Below are 24,273 nucleotides of genomic sequence, written 5' to 3'. Positions count from 1 at the left end.
CACCACCCAAACCCAGGTAACTCAAAGAAAGAGAAACATAATTAATATAACAAAATATTTTAGAAAAACCACACAATGTTACTATGTGCGCGCCTCATAATACCAGTGTTAGGTTTACCCAAATGATTAATGAATTATATTAATGAAGAAAACTGCAAAGCAAACTAATAAAGTGAAAAAATGGACTGATTTACCCATGTGTGGCTGATGCCATCACAGTGACAAAGAAGATGCCTAAGAAGTACAGCAAGCCGTCCATACCTGAGGTCTTGGAAACTGCCAAGCAACAACTCAAAGCCTTGGCCAGTCGCTTGAAGAGGTACACCAGAGAGATCGAAGGCAGGAGAATAAACCAGCTGTTCTCCACAGAACAATCCAAGGTGTACTCTCAGTGTCAGGGGAACAATATGAGAACAGCACCACCAAGGCTGGAGACGGAGCAATACTGGAAGAGCATGTGGGAGAAAGACGCAACCCATAACAGCAATGCTCAGTGGATAGCGGATCTGAGAGCAGATCACAGCAACCTCCCTGAACACATAAAGACCAGATTTTCCTTAGTAAATATGAAGGTCATGCTTTTTTATCATAAACAAATATATAATTCTATGTAATATAGTGGAAAATACCACAAAGCACATTAAATACACACTGAGAAATAGAGTTATTTTTCTGTTTCACACAAGAGAAAAGATGGTGTTAAGCAACACAGTATATGTGTGTAATATTTGTTAAAGATTCAAAAATTGTCAGAAATTGCTCAAAAATGACCCGTGGATACATTCCTACTCAAGTGTAAAGTCTGTTACTAGACAGAACCCCAGCTGAATTAAGAAGGGAGAGTAAAAGCTTCCCTTTATTCTTGTTGTGTTTACCTAGGAGGACTTGGAAAAGTCCCACATGTGACTTATTGTGATCTGGTCACCCTTTGTGCATATCTGTTCTACTCAGCAGCCATACCTTGCAGGGAATGAAAAATTCTTTTAAATTTGTTATTGTTGCAATGGCGTTCTCTTGATGAAACCCAGTATCTGCAGTGCACGGTCTCCTCACGCACACACTTAAAGTTTTTGAAATATCTACAAAAAATGTCCAGTTCACCAGCGGTTTGATGTTCTAAAGATTTATTTCAGTCCTTCATGTTGGAGTCCCAGATGTTGACACATGGCAGTATTGCATTTTAAAGGTGTTACGTGGACTCCGCTGCTTCTTCTGGCACATTTAAACATGTCAGGCTGTCACAAGGAATGGTGTAATCAGACAGGTTGGGATGTCCGGACACCACACAGCAGCTCAGGGCACTGCGGAAAATCCCCATGTCACATGCTTTAAACCACCGGTTGGTTGAAGCGTCGTAGTACTCAACGTTGAAAGTGGTGGTGAAGCCGTTGAAGCCCCCGACAGCAAAGAGGCGATCATTGATTACCGCAATGCCAAAGTTGCTGCGGCGGGTCAACATAGAGGACACGAGGTTCCACGTATTGGTTTGTGGGTTGTAAGCCTCAGCGGTGCGCAGACGTCTGTTTCCATCGAAGCCACCAACCTAAAAGTAAATGCATGGGTGAAATGACTGACTGTAGTTGAAACCAGTTTCACAGCACCCTTGTAAGAAAGTGCACCTGCTATACTTCTTAAGCTGTTTTTCGCACAGATACTTCAGAAAGTGACTGTAAGAATTAAGTTGCAATACTGTCCAAAGTTGCCTTTAATATGTAGCAGACACAATCAGATGCTGCTTTAGGTGTGGTCTGACTACTGGAATTACTCTGATTTGTTTAGGGTTTTACCTGGATAAAGCGAAAAGTTACCCGACATACTCTCATGCCGTTATATGGAGTTTACACATCAAATTTGTTCAAAAAAATAAGGCTATTTAATGTTCCACTATTTGAATTTTCCCAGGTCCCTCTGTTTGGGAATGTCAAGAAAAGATCAGGATGTAGCGGCTGTGTGAAAATGACTTGTGAGTTACAAAGAAAAAGTAAAATAAAGTAAAAGTGGGCTGTTTTGGAAGTCTTTATGACTCGGAAGGTTAGTGGTTTGATCCCTGGCTCCTCCAGTCTGCATGTGAAGAGTGTGAATGTGTATGAATGTAGTTAGGAACCACTCAGTTCAGAGCAAGTGTGTGATTGGGTGAATGTGGCAGGTTGTATAGAGCACTTTGAGTAATCCGGGAGAGTAGAGAGTAGAAAAGCGCCATATCACCTCAAATTGTTCTGGGCCAGCAAAGGGCCAGCAGTGTATCTACAACTGGCCTTGTGCTGGCCCATGTGTGGGCCACGTCTGGCAAACCAGATCTGGGCCACTAAAGGGCCGTCATTCTTTGCGGTATGTGGGCCATGTGAAAGCACATTGTGTGGGCCAGATCCGGGCCATACCAATTTTGCTGTGTGGGTTTCACATGCGAGATGTGAAATCATTAGTGAAATCATCAACATTTTGGGAATGGGGCACATTTACATCGTGAAATGAAAAAAATACATGAAGGATAGGAATCTCTGATAATTGATAAATACAAAACAAAGTTGGCAAAAAAATTTTTAACCCAAACTGTCAGCCTTGCTGATCAAGGCACATTACAGATGTGACTTGTATGTTACGTAAGTGTCAGCACTACTTTCTGGTCTTACTGCAAAGACATGATCCGCATATGCAATGACACCTATCCCACTGCGGCGGCTGTTCATGGGACTGATCATCGTCCACTGGTCGGTCTCTGGGTTGTAACATTCAGCTGTCTGCAGACACTCGTTCCCATTGAATCCACCACAAATGTAAATCTGAAGACAAAGAAAAAAAACAAAAAAACCTGACATTAGTATATATTTCAACTTTTTAAGAGTTGATGTGTGCCTGAGACCCTACTCTATTTCTCTCCTGCTCTTTTACTTTACCCACCCGGCTGTGAAGTGTTGTGCAGCTGGCATCGCTCCTTTGTTCATGCATGGATGCAATAAGACTCCACTGGTTGGTTTCAGGTTGATAGCGCTCTGCACTGCTGAGTCGTACATGCCCGTCGTAGCCTCCCATGGCATAGATGAACCCGTTCAACACAGTCACGCTCACATAGCAGCGGCGGCAGTACATGGGTGCCACCTCATTCCAGGTGCGAGTGGTCAGGTCAAACCTACAGACGCTGTTGAAATGCTCCACCCTGTCGAAGCCACCAATGGAGTAGACGTACCCGTTGAGGAAGGCGGCTCCATGATAGGCACGAGGATGCTCCAGGTTGTTTGTTACGTTTACCCAGCATTCAGCCCGGTAATCATAGGCCTCGATGGCGTTAGTTGGATTACGGTCACTCCATCCCCCAATGGCCAGCAGGACGGAATGAGGCAGACGGGGACGAGCAAGATGGGGACAGAGGCGAAACACATAGGGTCTGTTGGTCATATTTTGTGGTAATATAATGGCAGCCTGTATCATGGACAGACGGTCAGAACTGGTCTGCACCAACTGATTGAGCCGCACATTGTCCCTTAGGTAGTCTAAAGTCACCAGTCCCAGTCGGACCTACAGAGACATGACAGAAGACAATAGGACTTAGACAATGGAAACATTGAATTTGAACTATATCAGTTTTAGTCAACTCAAGCTTCTTTAGGATAATGCTCGTAGTGTTATTTCATTTTCTTATTGCTAGCAAGAGGGAGACCAAAGTGAGACACCATTAGCCTTTTTGTCAACATAGACAAAAGTCCTTTGTACAGTTCTGATGAAGATAAATTTTAAATCTAATGTGTTAAGTTTAACTTTATATAAAAAACAAATGACATAAACTAAAATAAAGCTGAGGAACACAAACAGGGGAGAATGGTTGTACTTGTTACGGACAGTTTTTAGTCATAGGCCTAGCAACTACACTAAATAAATACAATTTATTCTGTGAAGCTTTCTGATACAGTTTTAATGATCTTGAAGAGAATTGCTTAAATGTGGTTTGGCTACAGCTGAAAAGACCAACATCTCGAGCGATTAAAGCATCCTTATACCCAGATGGATTGACTCAATCTATGACTTAAATGCTGAAGATTTAAGTCGAAACTAAATGTAGTAATGGAAGTTTATACACCTTAGACAGCAGAGCGATGAGGTGTTGTTCCCGTTCTGCAGGCACATGGCTAATCCACTTTATAAGTGCTTCGTACGCAGTGCTCTCACACTGTACATTGAGGTCATCTCTTTCAAGAATATCACCAAGTTCCTCCACAGTTAGCTGCAGGAACTCCTCCTGAAGAACCACCTGCTCAAAGTTACTGATGATGTAGTGGAAGGCCTTGGCACGTAGTTCGGGTGATAAGTGTACTTTTGTGAACTGCCAAATGCCAACACAGTTCTCTGCGCAGAGTTGCTCCCCCACGAAGTCACTGCAGATTTTTACAATGTCCATTACATTGAGTTGATCAGCTGCCATGAGAAGTTCCACTGCGTTTTCCTCCGTTACAGAAACACTGCCAGTGTATGCAAAGTCAATGATGAGTGCCATCATCTCAGGAGACAAGCCAGGTATGTTGAAGACCTGTTTGTCTGGGTCACTCCAAGAGGTGAAGAGAGCTCTGAGGGTAGAGATGGACACAGAGCAGAGAATTTTAAAAGGTGTGGAAGCAACAAGATAATAAACCATGTCAAGCTCAAGTAGGATAAATATATAAAATCAATTGACTGGAATGGAAATGATCGCCTGATTGCATGTGTTACTATGTGATTATTGTGATAGTCTTTTCATGTCTAGTCCATATTGCTGTAGAGGATATAACTCCAAAACAGAGTTTGTACATGTTTAGTGAGCTTGAGTGTTGGATTTATTACACTGGCAGTATGTATATGAAGCTATTGCCAAACAAAATGCAGTGACAGAGCCTCCACCATGTTTTACAGCTGATTCGAGACACTCAGTGTTGTACCTCTATGACAAATGTTTAAGTCAACTCCATAAGGCCTGTTTCCACTGATCTTCAGTCTAGTTATCGTGTAATTTGGCATATCTCAGCCTGTTTCCTTTTTCATAGGTCAACATTAAATGGCTTAACAAACAAATAAACAAACAAACAAAAACAAAACAAAAGCATTCCTCTGAAAATGGTCAGGTACAATGACTGGACCGAAAAGGGTGAAAAATGTCCAATCAAAACCTTTGAAAGCCTCTGACAACTGTTGTTCAAGTGTACCTTTAAAAAATCATCTACTTCAAAGCAAAACATAACGACATGAGAGGCAACTCAAAACTTTTGCACAGCATATAACTGCATAATAGCATTCAACCTTTTTAGTGTTAGTAAATCTGGTGTGTTTTACTGTGTGGATAACACTTGATAAGATTTTAATGTAACTTAATAAAACACATAAATGAAACTTCAGCTCAACACAGTCTGAATTTAGTTCATGCAATCACCAAGTGCAAATGTTTGCGTTATGTTTTGGGTATATCTGTCAGTTGACTGTGACCGTCTTTTTATCACAAAAGCTCCATGATTCCTTTTTGTTGGCACTGTTTCACAGACTAAGACCATGAATTACATAAATCGGTAATCATTCCTCCCCATTATCAGGTAAGCAACTCACCTGAAGGACGGGGTGCAGTTACACAGGATTATCTTGTGGACCGGAAATTCAACATCCTCCACTTTGATGATTGCATCACAAAATTTTCCCTCAAAACGGAGTTCATTATACACCGAGCTCGACTTGTAAGGAGGCTGTTCTTCCCTCATCTTGAGTTTTGTGACTGCTTTTCTTATTTTTTTGTCTGAAGTTTGTCTTACAATCCAATACAGTTTGTCTTAAAGTGTTCTGAGCACCAAATCAAACCTAACTGTGACATTATGGAATGGAAGCTTATGACATCAAAATGACTTGGCAACAGTCACCCCATAGAATTGTTTTCAAATCTAAATCTACGTTTTTTTAAAAATGAACCTTTCATTGCTTAACAGCTTTGTTTTGATTTGGTTTTAATGTATTGCAAATGAGCCTCACAGATAGCACACAGCATTTTGTATGTTTGCTTCACAGAGGTCAACTTATGGACTACAATATCACATTTAGTTTTTATGCATGCAAGCTCATTGCCACACTTTTTTGTGTACTTTTCATTATTGCCCCGCTATTTTCCCTACTACACAACCTAAAGTATTTGTTATTAAAAATATGAGTCTAAAAATACATGGCAGTGCCAAACACAGATATGATACATAGCATGATTCATGGCTAAGCTGTTTTCTCGGATTGTATTAGACTTTTATCCAGGAGGAAAAATGTGCTCCTGCACTTTACTGATGTACTAGAGTAGTAAAAAACAAACAAATAAACAAACAAAAAACAGGTTTGTGTTCTAGAAAAATTTTATAGACCAACACTATAATATATGTACTGTATATATCGTACAAGACTGCTATAATGACGGTGCTTGACAGTGTTACCTCAGACAGGTGCAAGCAGTCACCTGCCTGAGCACAGACTGCACACGCGTAGCAGATCTGCTGTTGAACAATTGCTCAAAGATATAAGACAAAATATATATATAAGACTAAAAGCAGGTTGGATGTGACAAGCCTGGTTTGATGTAGATGTAGAGGTGTGTATGAAAACATCATCCCAAAATTAGAAAATTATAATGGAAAGAGTTTGATTTAGAGTCTTTGTAAAATAAAGTGGAGCAGCAGGAACAATCCCAGGACAGCCTTCTGCTTGCAATAAGAAAAATGTAAGAAATGTTTACAGTAAATTCATAAATCAGTCAATTCAGCATCAGAATAAAGATTAGACCACCATGGAGGGAGGTTGTTCCTATGAACAGCTTTGCAAATCACTGTCTACACGTTGGTTTACTGCAATAAGGTGCTGTGTTGGTGTTGCTTCAACCTTCATGTTGTGCAGGTAGGGGGACTGCACAGCATTTTATGCTTTTTCCCCCTGTCCCAAATGTGGGATAGGGGAATATAAGACTCCCCTTATAGATGGCTAATAAATCGTTTATATCTATGTTATTAATTAAGCTTCAAACACTTTATAAACCATTAATAAATGTTACGCATTAAAGAAAGAGAGAAGAAAGAGAAAAACCTGACCAGTTTATTGCCAAATAGAGATCTATTCACTTATATATTTCATCTAGAGTTGCTATATTAAACATTTCAGACTAAGTTACTACCTTGTAAGCACAATAGGCATTTGTAAAGATATATTTTAAACATATAATATTGTATTTTATCAGTGCATTATAAATATCTGCAACTATCAATGGGAGCCTTATTTTAAAATGTAAAACGTGTCACTATTTATTAACGACTAATGAACATGTACGTGAAGTACCCTCAGAGGATCTACTAGAACATGTGAATGCAGCACTATAGACGATACCACCACCATTTCCGAGACTAACAAGCTGATCTACAACACGGCAGCAGTGATCAGTGAGATGCTTGGCTACAAGTTGAATAGTCGCAAGGAGCATTACCCTCAAGGTAGCACGGAGAGAGGTTAGCCAACTATCTGAGCTGCAGAATGGTATGACTGTGAGGGACCAAGCAGCCAAAGCATAGAGGACACAGGCAAAAAATATCTTCAAAAAGGGTTTTCTTTATTTTAACCCTCAAAAAGTTCAAAAATGACAAAATTCAAAATCATAATTAGCAGGCCCATAAAAGAGGTCAACTAAATATAACTCTGCGAAAAGTAATTTCCAGAAACTTAAACCAACAAAGTGAGACACAACTTAACTCACAAACTGACCGAATTACAAAGACACATGAGGGTAGCTTTTATAATGATTTGGCCAAACCATTTACACACAATAGGGGGGAAACAAAAACACACACTAATATTAACTAAGCACAGAATAACCTAACTAAACCTAAAACACCCCTGCTCCTGGTAAGCCCATGGTTGGTCCTGCTGAGCAGGCATTTTGTTCCCAGAGTTGTCAGCCACGATATTTGGCCAGACAGAAAACAGCCACCACCCAAACCCAGGTAACTCAAAGAAAGAGAAACATAATTAATATAACAAAATATTTTAGAAAAACCACACAATGTTACTATGTGCGCGCCTCATAATACCAGTGTTAGGTTTACCCAAATGATTAATGAATTATATTAATGAAGAAAACTGCAAAGCAAACTAATAAAGTGAAAAAATGGACTGATTTACCCATGTGTGGCTGATGCCATCACAGTGACAAAGAAGATGCCTAAGAAGTACAGCAAGCCGTCCATACCTGAGGTCTTGGAAACTGCCAAGCAACAACTCAAAGCCTTGGCCAGTCGCTTGAAGAGGTACACCAGAGAGATCGAAGGCAGGAGAATAAACCAGCTGTTCTCCACAGAACAATCCAAGGTGTACTCTCAGTGTCAGGGGAACAATATGAGAACAGCACCACCAAGGCTGGAGACGGAGCAATACTGGAAGAGCATGTGGGAGAAAGACGCAACCCATAACAGCAATGCTCAGTGGATAGCGGATCTGAGAGCAGATCACAGCAACCTCCCTGAACACATAAAGACCGGATTTTCCTTAGTAAATATGAAGGTCATGCTTTTTTATCATAAACCATACCATACCATACCATACCAACTTTATTTCTAAAGCACTTTAACATAAAACCAGAGTTTCACAAAGTGCTGTACATGTTAATAGCATACGTAAAGAAAATTAAAATGAGATACAATAAAATAAATAGATACAATAAATTGAAACATGTTAAAACAAATTGAGTCAACCCCTCTAATCAATGCCAAAGGCTTCAGCGAATAAATATGTTTTAAGAAGACTTTTAAATTCAGAGAGAGAAGAGGCCTGCCTAACATGCAAGGGCAGATCATTCCACAACTTTGGAGCAGCTACAGCAAAAGCACGATCACCTTTAAGTTTATACTTAGTTTTCGGTACCTTAAGGAGTTGCTGATTGGCGGACCTAAGGGAACGGGCAGGTGTATATGGTTGTAGTAGCTCCGAGAGGTAGGGGGGGGCCAGGCCATTAAGAGATTTAAAAGCAAATAAGAGAATTTTAAAAACAATCCTAAAATGTACAGGTAGCCAGTGGAGTGAAATTAAAATAGGGGTAATGTGCTCAAACTTTTTTATTCCAGTTAAAAGACGTGCTGCAGCATTTTGCACAACCTGCAGGCGCCTAATGGACGCATCACTAACCCCAAAATAAAGTGCGTTACAATAATCCAGCCTAGAAGTAACAAAGGCATGGATTACTGTCTGAAAATCATGTTTCGATAAGATAGGCTTTATTTTGGCTAATTCCCTCAAATGAAAAAAGCTAGATCTTACAACAGCTCTGACCTGGCTTTCAAGTTTAAGATTTGCCTCTATTTTAACTCCCAGATTAGTGATGACTGGTTTAACATACTGTGCCAGTGAACCAAGATCTATAATAGTGGCCTCAGAAGCGCCACCAAAAACCATCACTTCTGTTTTCTGTTCATTAAAATGTAAAAAGTTCAAAGCCATCCAAGTCCTTATTTCATCAAGGCATCTGAGCAGCGGGTCTACTGAGAAGCCATTTATCTTTTTAAGTGGGAAATAAATCTGGGAGTCATCGGCGTAGCAGTGGAAAGAAATCCCATGTTTCCTGAAAATAAACAAATATATAATTCTATGTAATATAGTGGAAAATACCACAAAGCACATTAAATACACACTGAGAAATAGAGTTATTTTTCTGTTTCACACAAGAGAAAAGATGGTGTTAAGCAACACAGTATATGTGTGTAATATTTGTTAAAGATTCAGAAATTGTCAGAAATTGCTCAAAAAAACACCCGTGGATACATTCCTACTCAAGTGTAAAGTCTGTTACTAGACAGAACCCCAGCTGACTTAAGAAGGGAGAGTAAAAGCTTCCCTTTATTCTTGTTGTGTTTACCTAGGAGGACTTGGAAAAGTCCCACATGTGACTTATTGTGATCTGGTCACCCTTTGTGCATGTCCGTTCTACTCAGCAGCCATACCTTGCAGGGAATGAAAAATTCTTTTAAATTTGTTATTGTTGCAATGGCGTTCTCTTGATGAAACCCAGTATCTGCAGTGCACGGTCTCCTCACGCACACACTTAAAGTTTTTGAAATATCTACAAAAAATGTCCAGTTCACCAGCGGTTTGATGTTCTAAAGATTTATTTCAGTCCTTCATGTTGGAGTCCCAGATGTTGACACATGGCAGTATTGCATTTTAAAGGTGTTACGTGGACTCCGCTGCTTCTTCTGGCACATTTAAACATGTCAGGCTGTCACGAGGAATGGTGTAATCAGACAGGTTGGGATGTCCGGACACCACACAGCAGCTCAGGGCACTGCGGAAAATCCCCATGTCACATGCTTTAAACCACCGGTTGGTTGAAGCGTCGTAGTACTCAACGTTGAAAGTGGTGGTGAAGCCGTTGAAGCCCCCGACAGCAAAGAGGCGATCATTGATTACCGCAATGCCAAAGTTGCTGCGGCGGGTCAACATAGAGGACACGAGGTTCCACGTATTGGTTTGCGGGTTGTAAGCCTCAGCGGTGCGCAGACGTCTGTTTCCATCGAAGCCACCAACCTAAAAGTAAATGCATGGGTGAAATGACTGACTGTAGTTGAAACCAGTTTCACAGCACCCTTGAAAGAAAGTGCACCTGCTATACTTCTTAAGCTGTTTTTCGCACAGATACTTCAGAAAGTGACTGTAAGAATTAAGTTGCAATACTGTCCAAAGTTGCCTTTAATATGTAGCAGACACAATCAGATGCTGCTTTAGGTGTGGTCTGACTACTGGAATTACTCTGATTTGTTTAGGGTTTTACCTGGATAAAGCGAAAAGTTACCCGACATACTCTCATGCCGTTATATGGAGTTTACACATCAAATTTGTTTAAAAAAATAAGGCTATTTAATGTTCCACTATTTGAATTTTCCCAGGTCCCTCTGTTTGGGAATGTCAAGAAAAGATCAGGATGTAGAGGCTGTGTGAAAATGACTTGTGAGTTACAAAGAAAAAGTAAAATAAAGTAAAAGTGGGCTGTTTTGGAAGTCTTTATGACTCGGAAGGTTAGTGGTTTGATCCCTGGCTCCTCCAGTCTGCATGTGAAGAGTGTGAATGTGTATGAATGTAGTTAGGAACCACTCAGTTCAGAGCAAGTGTGTGATTGGGTGAATGTGGCAGGTTGTATAGAGCACTTTGAGTAATCCGGGAGAGTAGAGAGTAGAAAAGCGCCATATCACCTCAAATTGTTCTGGGCCAGCAAAGGGCCAGCAGTGTATCTACAACTGGCCTTGTGCTGGCCCATGTGTGGGCCACGTATGGCAAACCAGATCTGGGCCACTAAAGGGCCGTCATTCTTTGCGGTATGTGGGCCATGTGAAAGCACATTGTGTGGGCCAGATCCGGGCCATACCAATTTTGCTGTGTGGGTTTCACATGCGAGATGTGAAATCATTAGTGAAATCATCAACATTTTGGGAATGGGGCACATTTACATCGTGAAATGAAAAAAATACATGAAGGATAGGAATCTCTGATAATTGATGAATACAAAACAAAGTTGGCAAATTTTTTTTTAACCCAAACTGTCAGCCTTGCTGATCAAGGCACATTATAGATGTGACTTGTATGTTACGTAAGTGTCAGCACTACTTTCTGGTCTTACTGCAAAGACATGATCAGCATATGCAATGACACCTATCCCACTGCGGCGGCTGTTCATGGGACTGATCATCGTCCACTGGTCGGTCTCTGGGTTGTAACATTCAGCTGTCTGCAGACACTCGTTCCCATTGAATCCACCACAAATGTAAATCTGAAGACAAAGAAAAAAAAACAAAAAAACCTGACATTAGTATATATTTCAACTTTTTAAGAGTTGATGTTTTTCCCTACTTGCATGCTATTACATTCTGTGAACTTAAAAGCTTTTTGAAAATCTTTTTCTTTTACATGATCAACATAACAATGAACACTATAAATTCTTCTGATACAGACTGACATTTAGACATTTAGTCCCTGCCTTTCAAAAATAAAAAAAAGCTAATTCTTTTAATGACTTTTGTTTTCCTTATCATCACTATTATGGGCATACAGGTAGTTTTACAGGTGTAGTTTTGTTCAATTTAGGCCTTCGTCACTCTAGTTTAGAAACCAGTTTGTGAGGTACCTTGCACCTCGCTTCACTGTAAAAAATGTGTATCCCCTGACTGGTTGGCAAGTGGTAGCTGGAGGTTGATGGGTGTCACTAGTGTGAAATTGAAGAAAGGTGTTGCACCACAAACCTCCTTGTGTTTGCTTTGGTCATTAGCAGACTGTTGAGCACACCAGAGGTTTGCATGGAATACTCTGACTTGTCTGCAAACACTCACAAACTATTTGTAGAAGTCAGTGTCTTTCTTACAACCACTCCCTAACCAGCCGAGGAATACATATTTTTCACTAGCAACTGGTTGTTACCAAAAGGTTGCTGACAGGTCTCTAGGCCTGTGTGCCTGAGACCCTACTCTATTTCTCTCCTGCTCTTTTACTTTACCCACCCGGCTGTGAAGTGTTGTGCAGCTGGCATCGCTCCTCTGTTCATGCATGGATGCAATAAGACTCCACTGGTTGGTTTCAGGTTGATAGCGCTCTGCACTGCTGAGTCGTACATGCCCGTCGTAGCCTCCCATGGCATAGATGAACCCGTTCAACACAGTCACGCTCACATAGCAGCGGCGGCAGTACATGGGTGCCACCTCATTCCAGGTGCGAGTGGTCAGGTCAAACCTACGGACGCTTTTGAAATGCTCCGCCCTGTCGAAGCCACCAATGGAGTAGACGTACCCGTTGAGGAAGGCGGCTCCATGATAGGCACGAGGATGCTCCAGGTTGTTTGTTACGTTTACCCAGCATTCAGCCCGGTAATCATAGGCCTCGATGGCGTTAGTTGGATTACGGTCACTCCATCCCCCAATGGCCAGCAGGACGGAATGAGGCAGACGGGGACGAGCAAGATGGGGACAGAGGCGAAACACATAGGGTCTGTTGGTCATATTTTGTGGTAATATAATGGCAGCCTTTATCATGGACAGACGGTCAGAACTGGTCCGCACCAACTGATTGAGCCGCACATTGTCCCTTAGGTAGTCTAAAGTCACCAGTCCCAGTCGGACCTACAGAGAGATGACAGAAGACAATAGGACTTAGACAATGGAAACATTGAATTTGAACTATATCAGTTTTAGTCAACTCCAGCTTCTTTAGGATAATGCTCGTAGTGTTATTTCATTTTCTTATTGCTAGCAAGAGGGAGACCAAAGTGAGACACCATTAGCCTTTTTGTCAACATAGACAAAAGAAGAGAATTGCTTAAATGTGGTTTGGCTACAGCTGAAAAGACCAACATCTCGAGCGATTAAAGCATCCTTATACCCAGATGGATTGACTCAATCTATGACTTAAATGCTGAAGATTTAAGTCGAAACTAAATGTAGTAATGGAAGTTTATACACCTTAGACAACAGAGCGATGAGGTGTTGTTCCCGTTCTGCAGGCACATGGCTAATCCACTTTATAAGTGCTTCGTACGCAGTGCTCTCACACTGTACATTGAGGTCATCTCTTTCAAGAATATCACCAAGTTCCTCCACAGTTAGCTGCAGGAACTCCTCCTGAAGAACCACCTGCTCAAAGTTACTGATGATGTAGTGGAAGGCCTTGGCACGTAGTTCGGGTGATAAGTGTACTTTTGTGAACTGCCAAATGCCAACACAGTTCTCTGCGCAGAGTTGCTCCCCCACGAAGTCACTGCAGATTTTTACAATGTCCATTACATTGAGTTGATCAGCTGCCATGAGAAGTTCCACTGCGTTTTCCTTCGTTACAGAAACACTGCCAGTGTATGCAAAGTCAATGATGAGTGCCATCATCTCAGGAGACAAGCCAGGTATGTTGAAGACCTGTTTGTCTGGGTCGCTCCAAGAGGTGAAGAGAGCTCTGAGGGTAGAGATGGACACAGAGCAGAGAATTTTAAAAGGTGTGGAAGCAACAAGATAATAAACCATGTCAAGCTCAAGTAGGATAAATATATAAAATCAATTGACTGGAATGGAAATGATCGCCTGATTGCATGTGTTACTATGTGATTATTGTGATAGTCTTTTCATGTCTAGTCCATATTGCTGTAGAGGATATAACTCCAAAACAGAGTTTGTACATGTTTAGTGAGCTTGAGTGTTGGATTTATTACACTGGCAGTATGTATATGAAGCTATTGCCAAACAAAATGCAGTGACAGAGCCTCCACCATGTTTTACAGCTGATTCTAGACACTCAGTGTTGTACCTCTATGACAAATGTTTAAGTCAACTCCATAAGGCCTGTTTCCACTGATCTTCAGTCTAGTTACCGTGTAATTTGGCATATCTCAGCCTGTTTCCTTTTTCATAGGTCAACATTAAATGGCTTAACAAACAAATAAACAAACAAACAAAAACAAAACAAAAGCATTCCTCTGAAAATGATCAGGTACAATGACTGGACCGAAAAGGGTGAAAAATGTCCAATCAAAACCTTTGAAAGCCTCTGACAACTATTGTTCAAGTGTACCTTTAAAAAATCATCTACTTCAAAGCAAAACATAACGACACGAGAGGCAACTCAAAACTTTTGCACAGCATATAACTGCATAATAGCATTCAACCTTTTTAGTATTAGTAAATCTGGTGTGTTTTACTGTGTGGATAACACTTGATAAGATATTAATGTAACTTAATAAAACACATAAATGAAACTTCAGCTCAACACAGTCTGAATTTAGTTCATGCAATCACCAAGTGCAAATGTTTGCGTTATGTTTTGGGTATATCTGTCAGTTGACTGTGACCGTCTTTTTATCACAAAAGCTCCATGATTCCTTTTTGTTGGCACTGTTTCACAGACTAAGACCATGAATTACATAAATCGGTAATCATTCCTCCCCATTATCAGGTAAGCAACTCACCTGAAGTACGGGGTGCAGTTACACAGGATTATCTTGTGGACCGGAAATTCAACATCCTCCACTTTGATGATTGCATCACAAAATTTTCCCTCAAAACGGAGTTCATTATACACCGAGCTCGACTTGTATGGAGGCTGTTCTTCCCTCATCTTGAGTTTTGTGACTGCTTTTCTTATTTTTTTGTCTGAAGTTTGTCTTACAATCCAATACAGTTTGTCTTAAAGTGTTCTGAGCACCAAATCAAACCTAACTGTGACATTATGGAATGGAAGCTTATGACATTAAAATGACTTGGCAACAGTCACCCCATAGAATTGTTTTCAAATCTAAATCTACGTTTTTTTAAAAATGAACCTTTCATTGCTTAACAGCTTTGTTTTGATTTGGTTTTAATGTATTGCAAATGAGCCTCACAGATAGCACACAGCATTTTGTATGTTTGCTTCACAGAGGTCAACTTATGGACTACAATATCACATTTAGCTTTTATGCATGCAAGCTCATTGCCACACTTTTTTCGTATACATTTCATTATTGCCCCGGTATTTTCCCTACTACACAACCTAAAGTATTTGTTATTAAAAATATGAGTCTAAAAATACATGGCAGTGCCAAACACAGATATGATTCGTGGCTAAGCTGTTTTCTCGGATTGTATTAGACTTTTATCCATGAGGAAAAATGTGCTCCTGCACTTTACTGATGTACTAGAGTAGTAAAAAACAAACAAATAAACAAACAAAAAACAGGTTTGTGTTCTAGAAAAATTTTATAGACCAACACTTTAATATATGTACTGTATTGTTAGGTGTGGCTGTGTGCAGACAGGAATAGGACCCAAGGTGCAGACTCCGGAGACAGAACTTAAACCAAAACAGCTTTAGTGCTGAACACAAACATCATATAACTAGAAAAAAACTCAAAATAAACTTACACCGGTGGATGGGCAAAACACACAGCAACGTAAACGGTAGATCGCAACACAGACACAGAGAAACACTGGGCTTAAATACACAGAGGGAGCAATCAGGGAATGGGTAACAGGAGGGAAACACAGCTGGGGCAAATCAGGCCTAACGAGACAAGAGGAAGCAAAACCCGACACATTAACATCAGACATGGACTTTCAAAGTAAAACAGGAAACACATAACACAGACTGAACAAAGACACAGACTCATATGCAGGCACTACAAAGGGAACAGAGACGTGTGAACAGGGCAGACACAAACACTGACTGAACAAGGGGATATAGGAACTTAAGATACACATAGACGCGAACTAGACAAGGGGATGCAGGTGATAGGGGAGACAGAGCAACTAAAGAAGACAGAGACATAAACCATAAGACAGAACTCAAAGAAACCAAAAACTAGACAGTATAAATAATATCGTAAACTCAAAAACCCTGGGTCAACGACCCAGGCATCCTAACATGTATATATTGTACAAGACTGCTATAATGACGGTGCTTGACAGTGTTACCTCAGACAGGTGCAAGCAGTCACCTGCCTGAGCACAGACTGCACACGCATAGCAGATCTGCTGTTGAACAATTGCTCAAAGATATAAGACTAAAAAATATATATAAGACTAAAAGCAGGTTGGATGTGACAAGCCTGGTTTGATGTAGATGTAGAGGTGTGTATGAAAACATCATCCTAAAATTAGAAAATTATAATGGAAAGAGTTTGATTTAGAGTCTTTGTAAAATAAAGTGGAGCAGCAGGAACAATCCCAGGACAGCCTTCTGCTTGCAATAAGAAAAATGTAAGAAATGTTTACAGTAAATTCATAAATCAGTCAATTCAGCATCAGAATAAAGATTAGACCACCATGGAGGGAGGTTGTTCCTATGAACAGCTTTGCAAATCACTGTCTACACGTTGGTTTACTGCAATAAGGTGCTGTGTTGGTGTTGCTTCAACCTTCATGTTGTGCAGGTAGGGGGACTGCACAGCATTTTATGCTTTTTCCCCCTGTCCCAAATGTGGGATAGGGGGATATAAGACTCCCCTTATAAATGGCTAATAAATCGTTTATATCTCGGTTATTAATTAAGCTTCAAACAATTTATAAACCATTAATAAATGTTACGCATTAAAGAAAGAGAGAAGAAAGAGAAAAACCTGACCAGTTTATTGCCAAATAGAGATCTATTCACTTATATATTTCATCTAGAGTTGCTATATTAAACATTTCAGACTAAGTTACTACCTTGTAAGCACAATAGGCATTTGTAAAGATATATTTTAAACATATAATATTGTATTTTATCAGTGCATTATAAATATCTGCAACTATCAATGGGAGCCTTATTTTAAGATGTAAAACGTGTCACTATTTATTAACGACTAATGAACATGTACATGAAGTACCCTCAGAGGATCTACTAGAACATGTGAATACAGCACTATAGACGATACCGCCACCATTTCCGAGACTAACAAGCTGATCTACAACACGGCAGCAGTGATCAGTGAGATGCTTGGCTACAAGTTGAATAGCCGCAAGTAGCAGTACCCTCAAGGTAGCACGGAGAGAGGTTAGCCAACTATCTGAGCTGCAGAATGGTATGACTGTGAGGGACCAAGCAGCCAAAGCATAGAGGACACAGGCAAAAAATATCTTCAAAAAGGGTTTTCTTTATTTTAACCCTCAAAAAGTTCAAAAATGACAAAATTCAAAATCATAATTAGCAGGCCCATAAAAGAGGTCAACTAAATATAACTCTGCAAAAAGTAATTTCCAGAAACTTAAACCAACAAAGTGAGACACAACTTAACTCACAAACTGACCGAATTACAAAGACACATGAGGGTAGCTTTTATAATGATTTGGCCAAACCATTTACACACAATAGGGGGGAAACAAAAACACACACTAATATTAACTAAGCACAGAATAACCTAACTAAACCTAAAACACCCCTGCTCCTGGTAAGCCCATGGTTGGTCCTGCTGAGCAGGCATTTTGTTCCCAGAGTTGTCAGCCACGATATTTGCCCAGACAGAAAACAGCCACCACCCAAACCCAGGTAACTCAAAGAAAGAGAAACATAATTAATATAACAAAATATTTTAGAAAAACCACACAATGTTACTATGTGCGCGCCTCATAATACCAGTGTTAGGTTTACCCAAATGATTAATGAATTATATTAATGAAGAAAACTGCAAAGCAAACTAATAAAGTGAAAAAATGGACTGATTTACCCATGTGTGGCTGATGCCATCACAGTGACAAAGAAGATGCCTAAGAAGTACAGCAAGCCGTCCATACCTGAGGTCTTGGAAACTGCCAAGCAACAACTCAAAGCCTTGGCCAGTCGCTTGAAGAGGTACACCAGAGAGATCGAAGGCAGGAGAATAAACCAGCTGTTCTCCACAGAACAATCCAAGGTGTACTCTCAGTGTCAGGGGAACAATATGAGAACAGCACCACCAAGGCTGGAGACGGAGCAATACTGGAAGAGCATGTGGGAGAAAGACGCAACCCATAACAGCAATGCTCAGTGGATAGCGGATCTGAGAGCAGATCACAGCAACCTCCCTGAACAAATAAAGACCGGATTTTCCTTAGTAAATATGAAGGTCATACTTTTTTATCATAAACAAATATATAATTCTATGTAATATAGTGGAAAATACCACAAAGCACATTAAATACACACTGAGAAATAGAGTTATTTTTCTGTTTCACACAAGAGAAAAGATGGTGTTAAGCAACACAGTATATGTGTGTAATATTTGTTAAAGATTCAAAAATTGTCAGAAATTGCTCAAAAATGACCCGTGGATACATTCCTACTCAAGTGTAAAGTCTGTTACTAGACAGAACCCCAGCTGACTTAAGAAGGGAGAGTAAAAGCTTCCCTTTATTCTTGTTGTGTTTACCTAGGAGGACTTGGAAAAGTCCCACATGTGACTTATTGTGATCTGGTCACCCTTTGTGCATGTCCGTTCTACTCAGCGGCCATACCTTGCAGGGAATGAAAAATTCTTTTAAATTTGTTATTGTTGCAATGGCGTTCTCTTGATGAAACCCAGTATCTGCAGTGCACGGTCTCCTCACACACACACTTAAAGTTTTTGAAATATCTACAAAAAATGTCCAGTTCACCAGCGGTTTGATGTTCTAAAGATTTATTTCAGTCCTTCATGTTGGAGTCCCAGATGTTGACACATGGCAGTATTGCATTTTAAAGGTGTTACGTGGACTCCGCTGCTTCTTCTGGCACATTTAAACATGTCAGGCTGTCACGAGGAATGGTGTAATCAGACAGGTTGGGATGTCCGGACACCACACAGCAGCTCAGGGCACTGCGGAAAATCCCCATGTCACATGCTTTAAACCACCGGTTGGTTGAAGCGTCGTAGTACTCAACGTTGAAAGTGGTGGTGAAGCCGTTGAAGCCCCCGACAGCAAAGAGGCGATCATTGATTACCGCAATGCCAAAGTTGCTGCGGCGGGTCAACATAGAGGACACGAGGTTCCACGTATTGGTTTGCGGGTTGTAAGCCTCAGCGGTGCGCAGACGTCTGTTTCCATCGAAGCCACCAACCTAAAAGTAAATGCATGGGTGAAATGATTGTGAAGTATTTATGTTTTCAGTTGTCTTCACAGCTCTTTTGCCTTTATTTCAAAAAGGAGCTTCGAGTTTCAGTCCTTTCTTCAGCAGGTCAGCACCAGGATAAGGTCACTGCATTCTGCTGATAATAATTTTTTCATTTTTGAATAGAGACAGTGTAAATAGAAAATAAATCTTCAAGAGTAGCTAGCTAAATAAAGAAGTATGTCTCCAAAGGTGAGACTACACAATCTTTGCTTTTTACCAAAGGGTATAGCAGCAAATCAACTAAATCAGTGGGTTTAAGGCAACTAGCAAGACAAATTTACAGCTAAAATACGTACTGTCCCAAGAGAATGAGTGCTAATCACTTGGCTTATTTTTCAAAAGGTGTTGGAGGATAATTTTGAAATTGTCTCTAACATATTTCCCCTAGTGGAATGATGAGGAAATGTGAAATCATCAGTGAAATCATTTTGGGAATGGAGCAAATTCAAATCATGAAATGAAAAAATACATGCAGCAGAAACATCACTAATCAGTTAAATTAATGAGTGAGAATGCCTTCTCTGAACCTGTGGTCAGGATAGGAATCTGATTATTGATGAATACAAAACAAAGTTAGCAAAACTGCCAAATCTGTCAGCCTTGCTGATCAAGGCACATTACAGATGTGACTTGTATGTTACGTGAGTGTCAGCACTACTTTCTGGTCTTACTGCAAAGACATGATCCGCATATGCAATGACACCTATCCCACTGCGGCGGCTGTTCATGGGACTGATCATCGTCCACTGGTCGGTCTCTGGGTTGTAACATTCAGCTGTCTGCAGACACTCGTTCCCATTGAATCCACCACAAATGTAAATCTGAAGACAAAGAAAAAAAACAAAAAAACCTGACATTAGTATATATTTCAACTTTTTAAGAGTTGATGTTTTTCCCTACTTGCATGCTATTACATTCTGTGAACTTAAAAGTTTTTTGAAAATCTTTTTCTTTTACATGATTAACATAACAATGAACACTATAAATTCTTCTGATACAGACTGACATTTAGACATTTAGTCCCTGCCTTTCAAAAATAAAAAAAGCTAATTCTTTTAATGACTTTTGTTTTCCTTATCATCACTATTACAGGCATACAGGTAGTTTTAAATGTGTAGTTTTGTTCAATTTAGGCCTTCATCACTCTAGCTTAGAAACCAGTTTGTGAGGTATCTTGCACCTCGCTTCACTGTAAAAAATGTGTATCCCCTGACTGGTTGGCAAGTGGTAGCTGGAGGTTGATGGGTGTCACTAGTGTGAAATTGAAGAAAGGTGTTGCACCACAAACCTCCTTGTGTTTGCTTTGGTCATTAGCAGACTGTTGAGCACACCAGAGGTTTGCATGGAATACTCTGACTTGTCTGCAAACACTCACAAACTATTTGTAGAAGTCAGTGTCTTTCTTACAACCACTCCCTAACCAGCCGAGGAATACATATTTTTCACTAGCAACTGGTTGTTACCAAAAGGTTGCTGACAGGTCTCTAGGCCTGTGTGCCTGAGACCCTACTCTATTTCTCTCCTGCTCTTTTACTTTACCCACCCGGCTGTGAAGTGTTGTGCAGCTGGCATCGCTCCTCTGTTCATGCATGGATGCAATAAGACTCCACTGGTTGGTTTCAGGTTGATAGCGCTCTGCACTGCTGAGTCGTACATGCCCGTCGTAGCCTCCCATGGCATAGATGAACCCGTTCAACACAGTCACGCTCACATAGCAGCGGCGGCAGTACATGGGTGCCACCTCATTCCAGGTGCGAGTGGTCAGGTCAAACCTACGGACGCTTTTGAAATGCTCCGCCCTGTCGAAGCCACCAATGGAGTAGACGTACCCGTTGAGGAAGGCGGCTCCATGATAGGCACGAGGATGCTCCAGGTTGTTTGTTACGTTTACCCAGCATTCAGCCCGGTAATCATAGGCCTCGATGGCGTTAGTTGGATTACGGTCACTCCATCCCCCAATGGCCAGCAGGACGGAATGAGGCAGGCGGGGACGAGCAAGATGGGGACAGAGGCGAAACACATAGGGTCTGTTGGTCATATTTTGTGGTAATATAATGGCAGCCTTTATCATGGACAGATGGTCAGAACTGGTCCGCACCAACTGATTGAGCCGCACATTGTCCCTTAGGTAGTCTAAAGTCACCAGTCCCAGTCGGACCTACAGAGACATGACAGAAGACAATAGGACTTAGACAATGGAAACATTGAATTTGAACTATATCAGTTTTAGTCAACTCCAGCTTCTTTAGGATAATGCTCGTAGTGTTATTTCATTTTCTTATTGCTAGCAAGAGGGAGACCAAAGTGAGACACCATTAGCCTTTTTGTCAACATAGACGAAAAGAAGAGAATTGCTTAAATGTGGTTTGGCTACAGCTGAAAAGACCAACATCTCGAGCGATTAAAGCATCCTTATACCCAGATGGATTGACTCAATCTATGACTTAAATGTTGAAGATTTAAGTCGAAACTAAATGTAGTAATGGAAGTTTATACACCTTAGACAACAGAGCGATGAGGTGTTGTTCCCGTTCTGCAGGCACATGGCTAATCCACTTTATAAGTGCTTCGTACGCAGTGCTCTCACACTGTACATTGAGGTCATCTCTTTCAAGAATATCACCAAGTTCCTCCACAGTTAGCTGCAGGAACTCCTCCTGAAGAACCACCTGCTCAAAGTTACTGACGATGTAGTGGAAGGCCTTGGCACGTAGTTCGGGTGATAAGTGTACTTTTGTGAACTGCCAAATGCCAACACAGTTCTCTGCGCAGAGTTGCTCCCCCACGAAGTCACTGCAGATTTTTACAATGTCCATTACATTGAGTTGATCAGCTGCCATGAGAAGTTCCACTGCGTTTTCCTCCGTTACAGAAACACTGCCAGTGTATGCAAAGTCAATGATGAGTGCCATCATCTCAGGAGACAAGCCAGGTATGTTGAAGACCTGTTTGTCTGGGTCGCTCCAAGAGGTGAAGAGAGCTCTGAGGGTAGAGATGGACACAGAGCAGAGAATTTTAAAAGGTGTGGAAGCAACAAGATAATAAACCATGTCAAGCTCAAGTAGGATAAATATATAAAATCAATTGACTGGAATGGAAATGATCGCCTGATTGCATGTGTTACTATGTGATTATTGTGATAGTCTTTTCATGTCTAGTCCATATTGCTGTAGAGGATATAACTCCAAAACAGAGTTTGTACATGTTTAGTGAGCTTGAGTGTTGGATTTATTACACTGGCAGTATGTATATGAAGCTATTGCCAAACAAAATGCAGTGACAGAGCCTCCACCATGTTTTACAGCTGATTCTAGACACTCAGTGTTGTACCTCTATGACAAATGTTTAAGTCAACTCCATAAGGCCTGTTTCCACTGATCTTCAGTCTAGTTATCGTGTAATTTGGCATATCTCAGCCAGTTTCCTTTCCTTATGGAAGTTCCAGTGCATTTTGCTCAATTACAGTCCCTGTTTCCCTTCCATAACCATTCCTAGCTTAAATGGCTTAACAAACAAATAAACAAATGAACAAAAACAAAACAAAACAAAAGCATTCCTCTGAAAATGGTCAGGTACAAGGACTGGACCGAAAAGGGTGAAAAATGTCCAATCAAAACCTTTGAAAGCCTCTGAGAACTGTTGTTCAAGTGTACCTTTAAAAAATCATCTACTTCAAAGCAAAACATAACGACATGAGAGGCAACTCAAAACTTTTGCACAGCATATAACTGCATAATAGCATTCAACCTTTTTAGTATTAGTAAATCTGGTGTGTTTTACTGTGTGGATAACACTTGATAAGATTTTAATGTAACTTAATAAAACACATAAATGAAACTTCAGCTCAACACAGTCTGAATTTAGTTCATGCAATCAGCAAGTGCAAATGTTTGCGTTATGTTTTGGGTATATCTGTCAGTTGACTGTGACTGTCTTTTTATCACAAAAGCTCCATGATTCCTTTTTGTTGGCACTGTTTCACAGACTAAGACCATGAATTACATAAATCGGTAATCATTCCTCCCCATTATCAGGTAAGCAACTCACCTGAAGTACGGGGCGCAGTTACACAGGATTATCTTGTGGACCGGAAATTCAACATCCTCCACTTTGATGATTGCATCACAAAATTTTCCCTCAAAACGGAGTTCATTATACACCGAGCTCGACTTGTATGGAGGCTGTTCTTCCCTCATCTTGAGTTTTGTGACTGCTTTTCTTATTTTTTTGTCTGAAGTTTGTCTTACAATCCAATACAGTTTGTCTTAAAGTGTTCTGAGCACCAAATCAAACCTAACTGTGACATTATGGAATGGAAGCTTATGACATCAAAATGACTTGGCAACAGTCACCCCATAGAATTGTTTTCAAATCTAAATCTACGTTTTTTTAAAAATGAACCTTTCATTGCTTAACAGCTTTGTTTTGATTTGGTTTTAATGTATTGCAAATGAGCCTCACAGATAGCACACAGCATTTTGTATGTTTGCTTCACAGAGGTCAACTTATGGACTACAATATCACATTTAGTTTTTATGCATGCAAGCTCATTGCCACACTTTTTTCGTATACATTTCATTATTGCCCCGGTATTTTCCCTACTACACAACCTAAAATATTTGTTATTAAAAATATGAGTCTAAAAATACATGGCAGTGCCAAACACAGATATGATTCATGGCTAAGCTGTTTTCTCGGATTGTATTAGAC

The 24,273-nt window shown here is 40.5% G+C and overlaps 3 protein-coding genes across 5 annotated transcripts; all 3 read right to left on the bottom strand.

The window, feature by feature from the left end:
- Positions 1 to 1,107: 1,107 nt before the first annotated feature.
- On the bottom strand, positions 1,108 to 5,828 carry LOC113023222 (kelch-like protein 10). Its single transcript, XM_026169247.1, has 5 exons — positions 5,563 to 5,828; positions 4,073 to 4,556; positions 2,899 to 3,513; positions 2,631 to 2,780; positions 1,108 to 1,543 (listed from the first exon to the last, which is right to left on the bottom strand). The coding sequence occupies exons 1-5, from the start codon at positions 5,709 to 5,711 to the stop codon at positions 1,190 to 1,192; spliced, it is 1,752 nt and encodes a 583-aa protein (XP_026025032.1). The 5' UTR covers positions 5,712 to 5,828; the 3' UTR covers positions 1,108 to 1,189.
- A 4,278-nt stretch (positions 5,829 to 10,106) lies between these two features.
- On the bottom strand, positions 10,107 to 15,905 carry LOC113023220 (kelch-like protein 10). Of its 3 annotated transcripts, none has more exons than XM_026169246.1 (5): positions 15,882 to 15,905; positions 13,458 to 13,941; positions 12,504 to 13,118; positions 11,630 to 11,779; positions 10,107 to 10,542 (listed from the first exon to the last, which is right to left on the bottom strand). In XM_026169246.1, the coding sequence occupies exons 2-5, from the start codon at positions 13,872 to 13,874 to the stop codon at positions 10,189 to 10,191; spliced, it is 1,536 nt and encodes a 511-aa protein (XP_026025031.1). In that variant the 5' UTR covers positions 13,875 to 13,941; positions 15,882 to 15,905; the 3' UTR covers positions 10,107 to 10,188. The 3 variants fall into 3 exon arrangements, with proteins under 3 accessions (XP_026025031.1, XP_026025029.1, XP_026025030.1); XM_026169244.1 differs by lacking the exon at positions 15,882 to 15,905 and adding an exon at positions 14,948 to 15,205; XM_026169245.1 differs by lacking the exon at positions 15,882 to 15,905 and adding an exon at positions 14,948 to 15,205 and having other exon boundaries at positions 10,440 to 10,542; positions 11,662 to 11,779.
- Positions 15,906 to 19,073: 3,168 nt separating this feature from the next.
- Positions 19,074 to 23,876, bottom strand: LOC113023219 (kelch-like protein 10). Its single transcript, XM_026169243.1, has 5 exons — positions 23,611 to 23,876; positions 22,062 to 22,545; positions 21,107 to 21,721; positions 20,235 to 20,384; positions 19,074 to 19,509 (listed from the first exon to the last, which is right to left on the bottom strand). The coding sequence occupies exons 1-5, from the start codon at positions 23,757 to 23,759 to the stop codon at positions 19,156 to 19,158; spliced, it is 1,752 nt and encodes a 583-aa protein (XP_026025028.1). The 5' UTR covers positions 23,760 to 23,876; the 3' UTR covers positions 19,074 to 19,155.
- Between the last annotated feature and the right edge of the window lie 397 nt (positions 23,877 to 24,273).

Source organism: Astatotilapia calliptera, chromosome 6 (genome assembly GCF_900246225.1).
Source record: "Astatotilapia calliptera chromosome 6, fAstCal1.2, whole genome shotgun sequence".
Taxonomy (NCBI): Eukaryota; Metazoa; Chordata; class Actinopteri; order Cichliformes; family Cichlidae; genus Astatotilapia; species Astatotilapia calliptera.
This window is presented reverse-complemented; position numbering and strand designations above follow the sequence as displayed.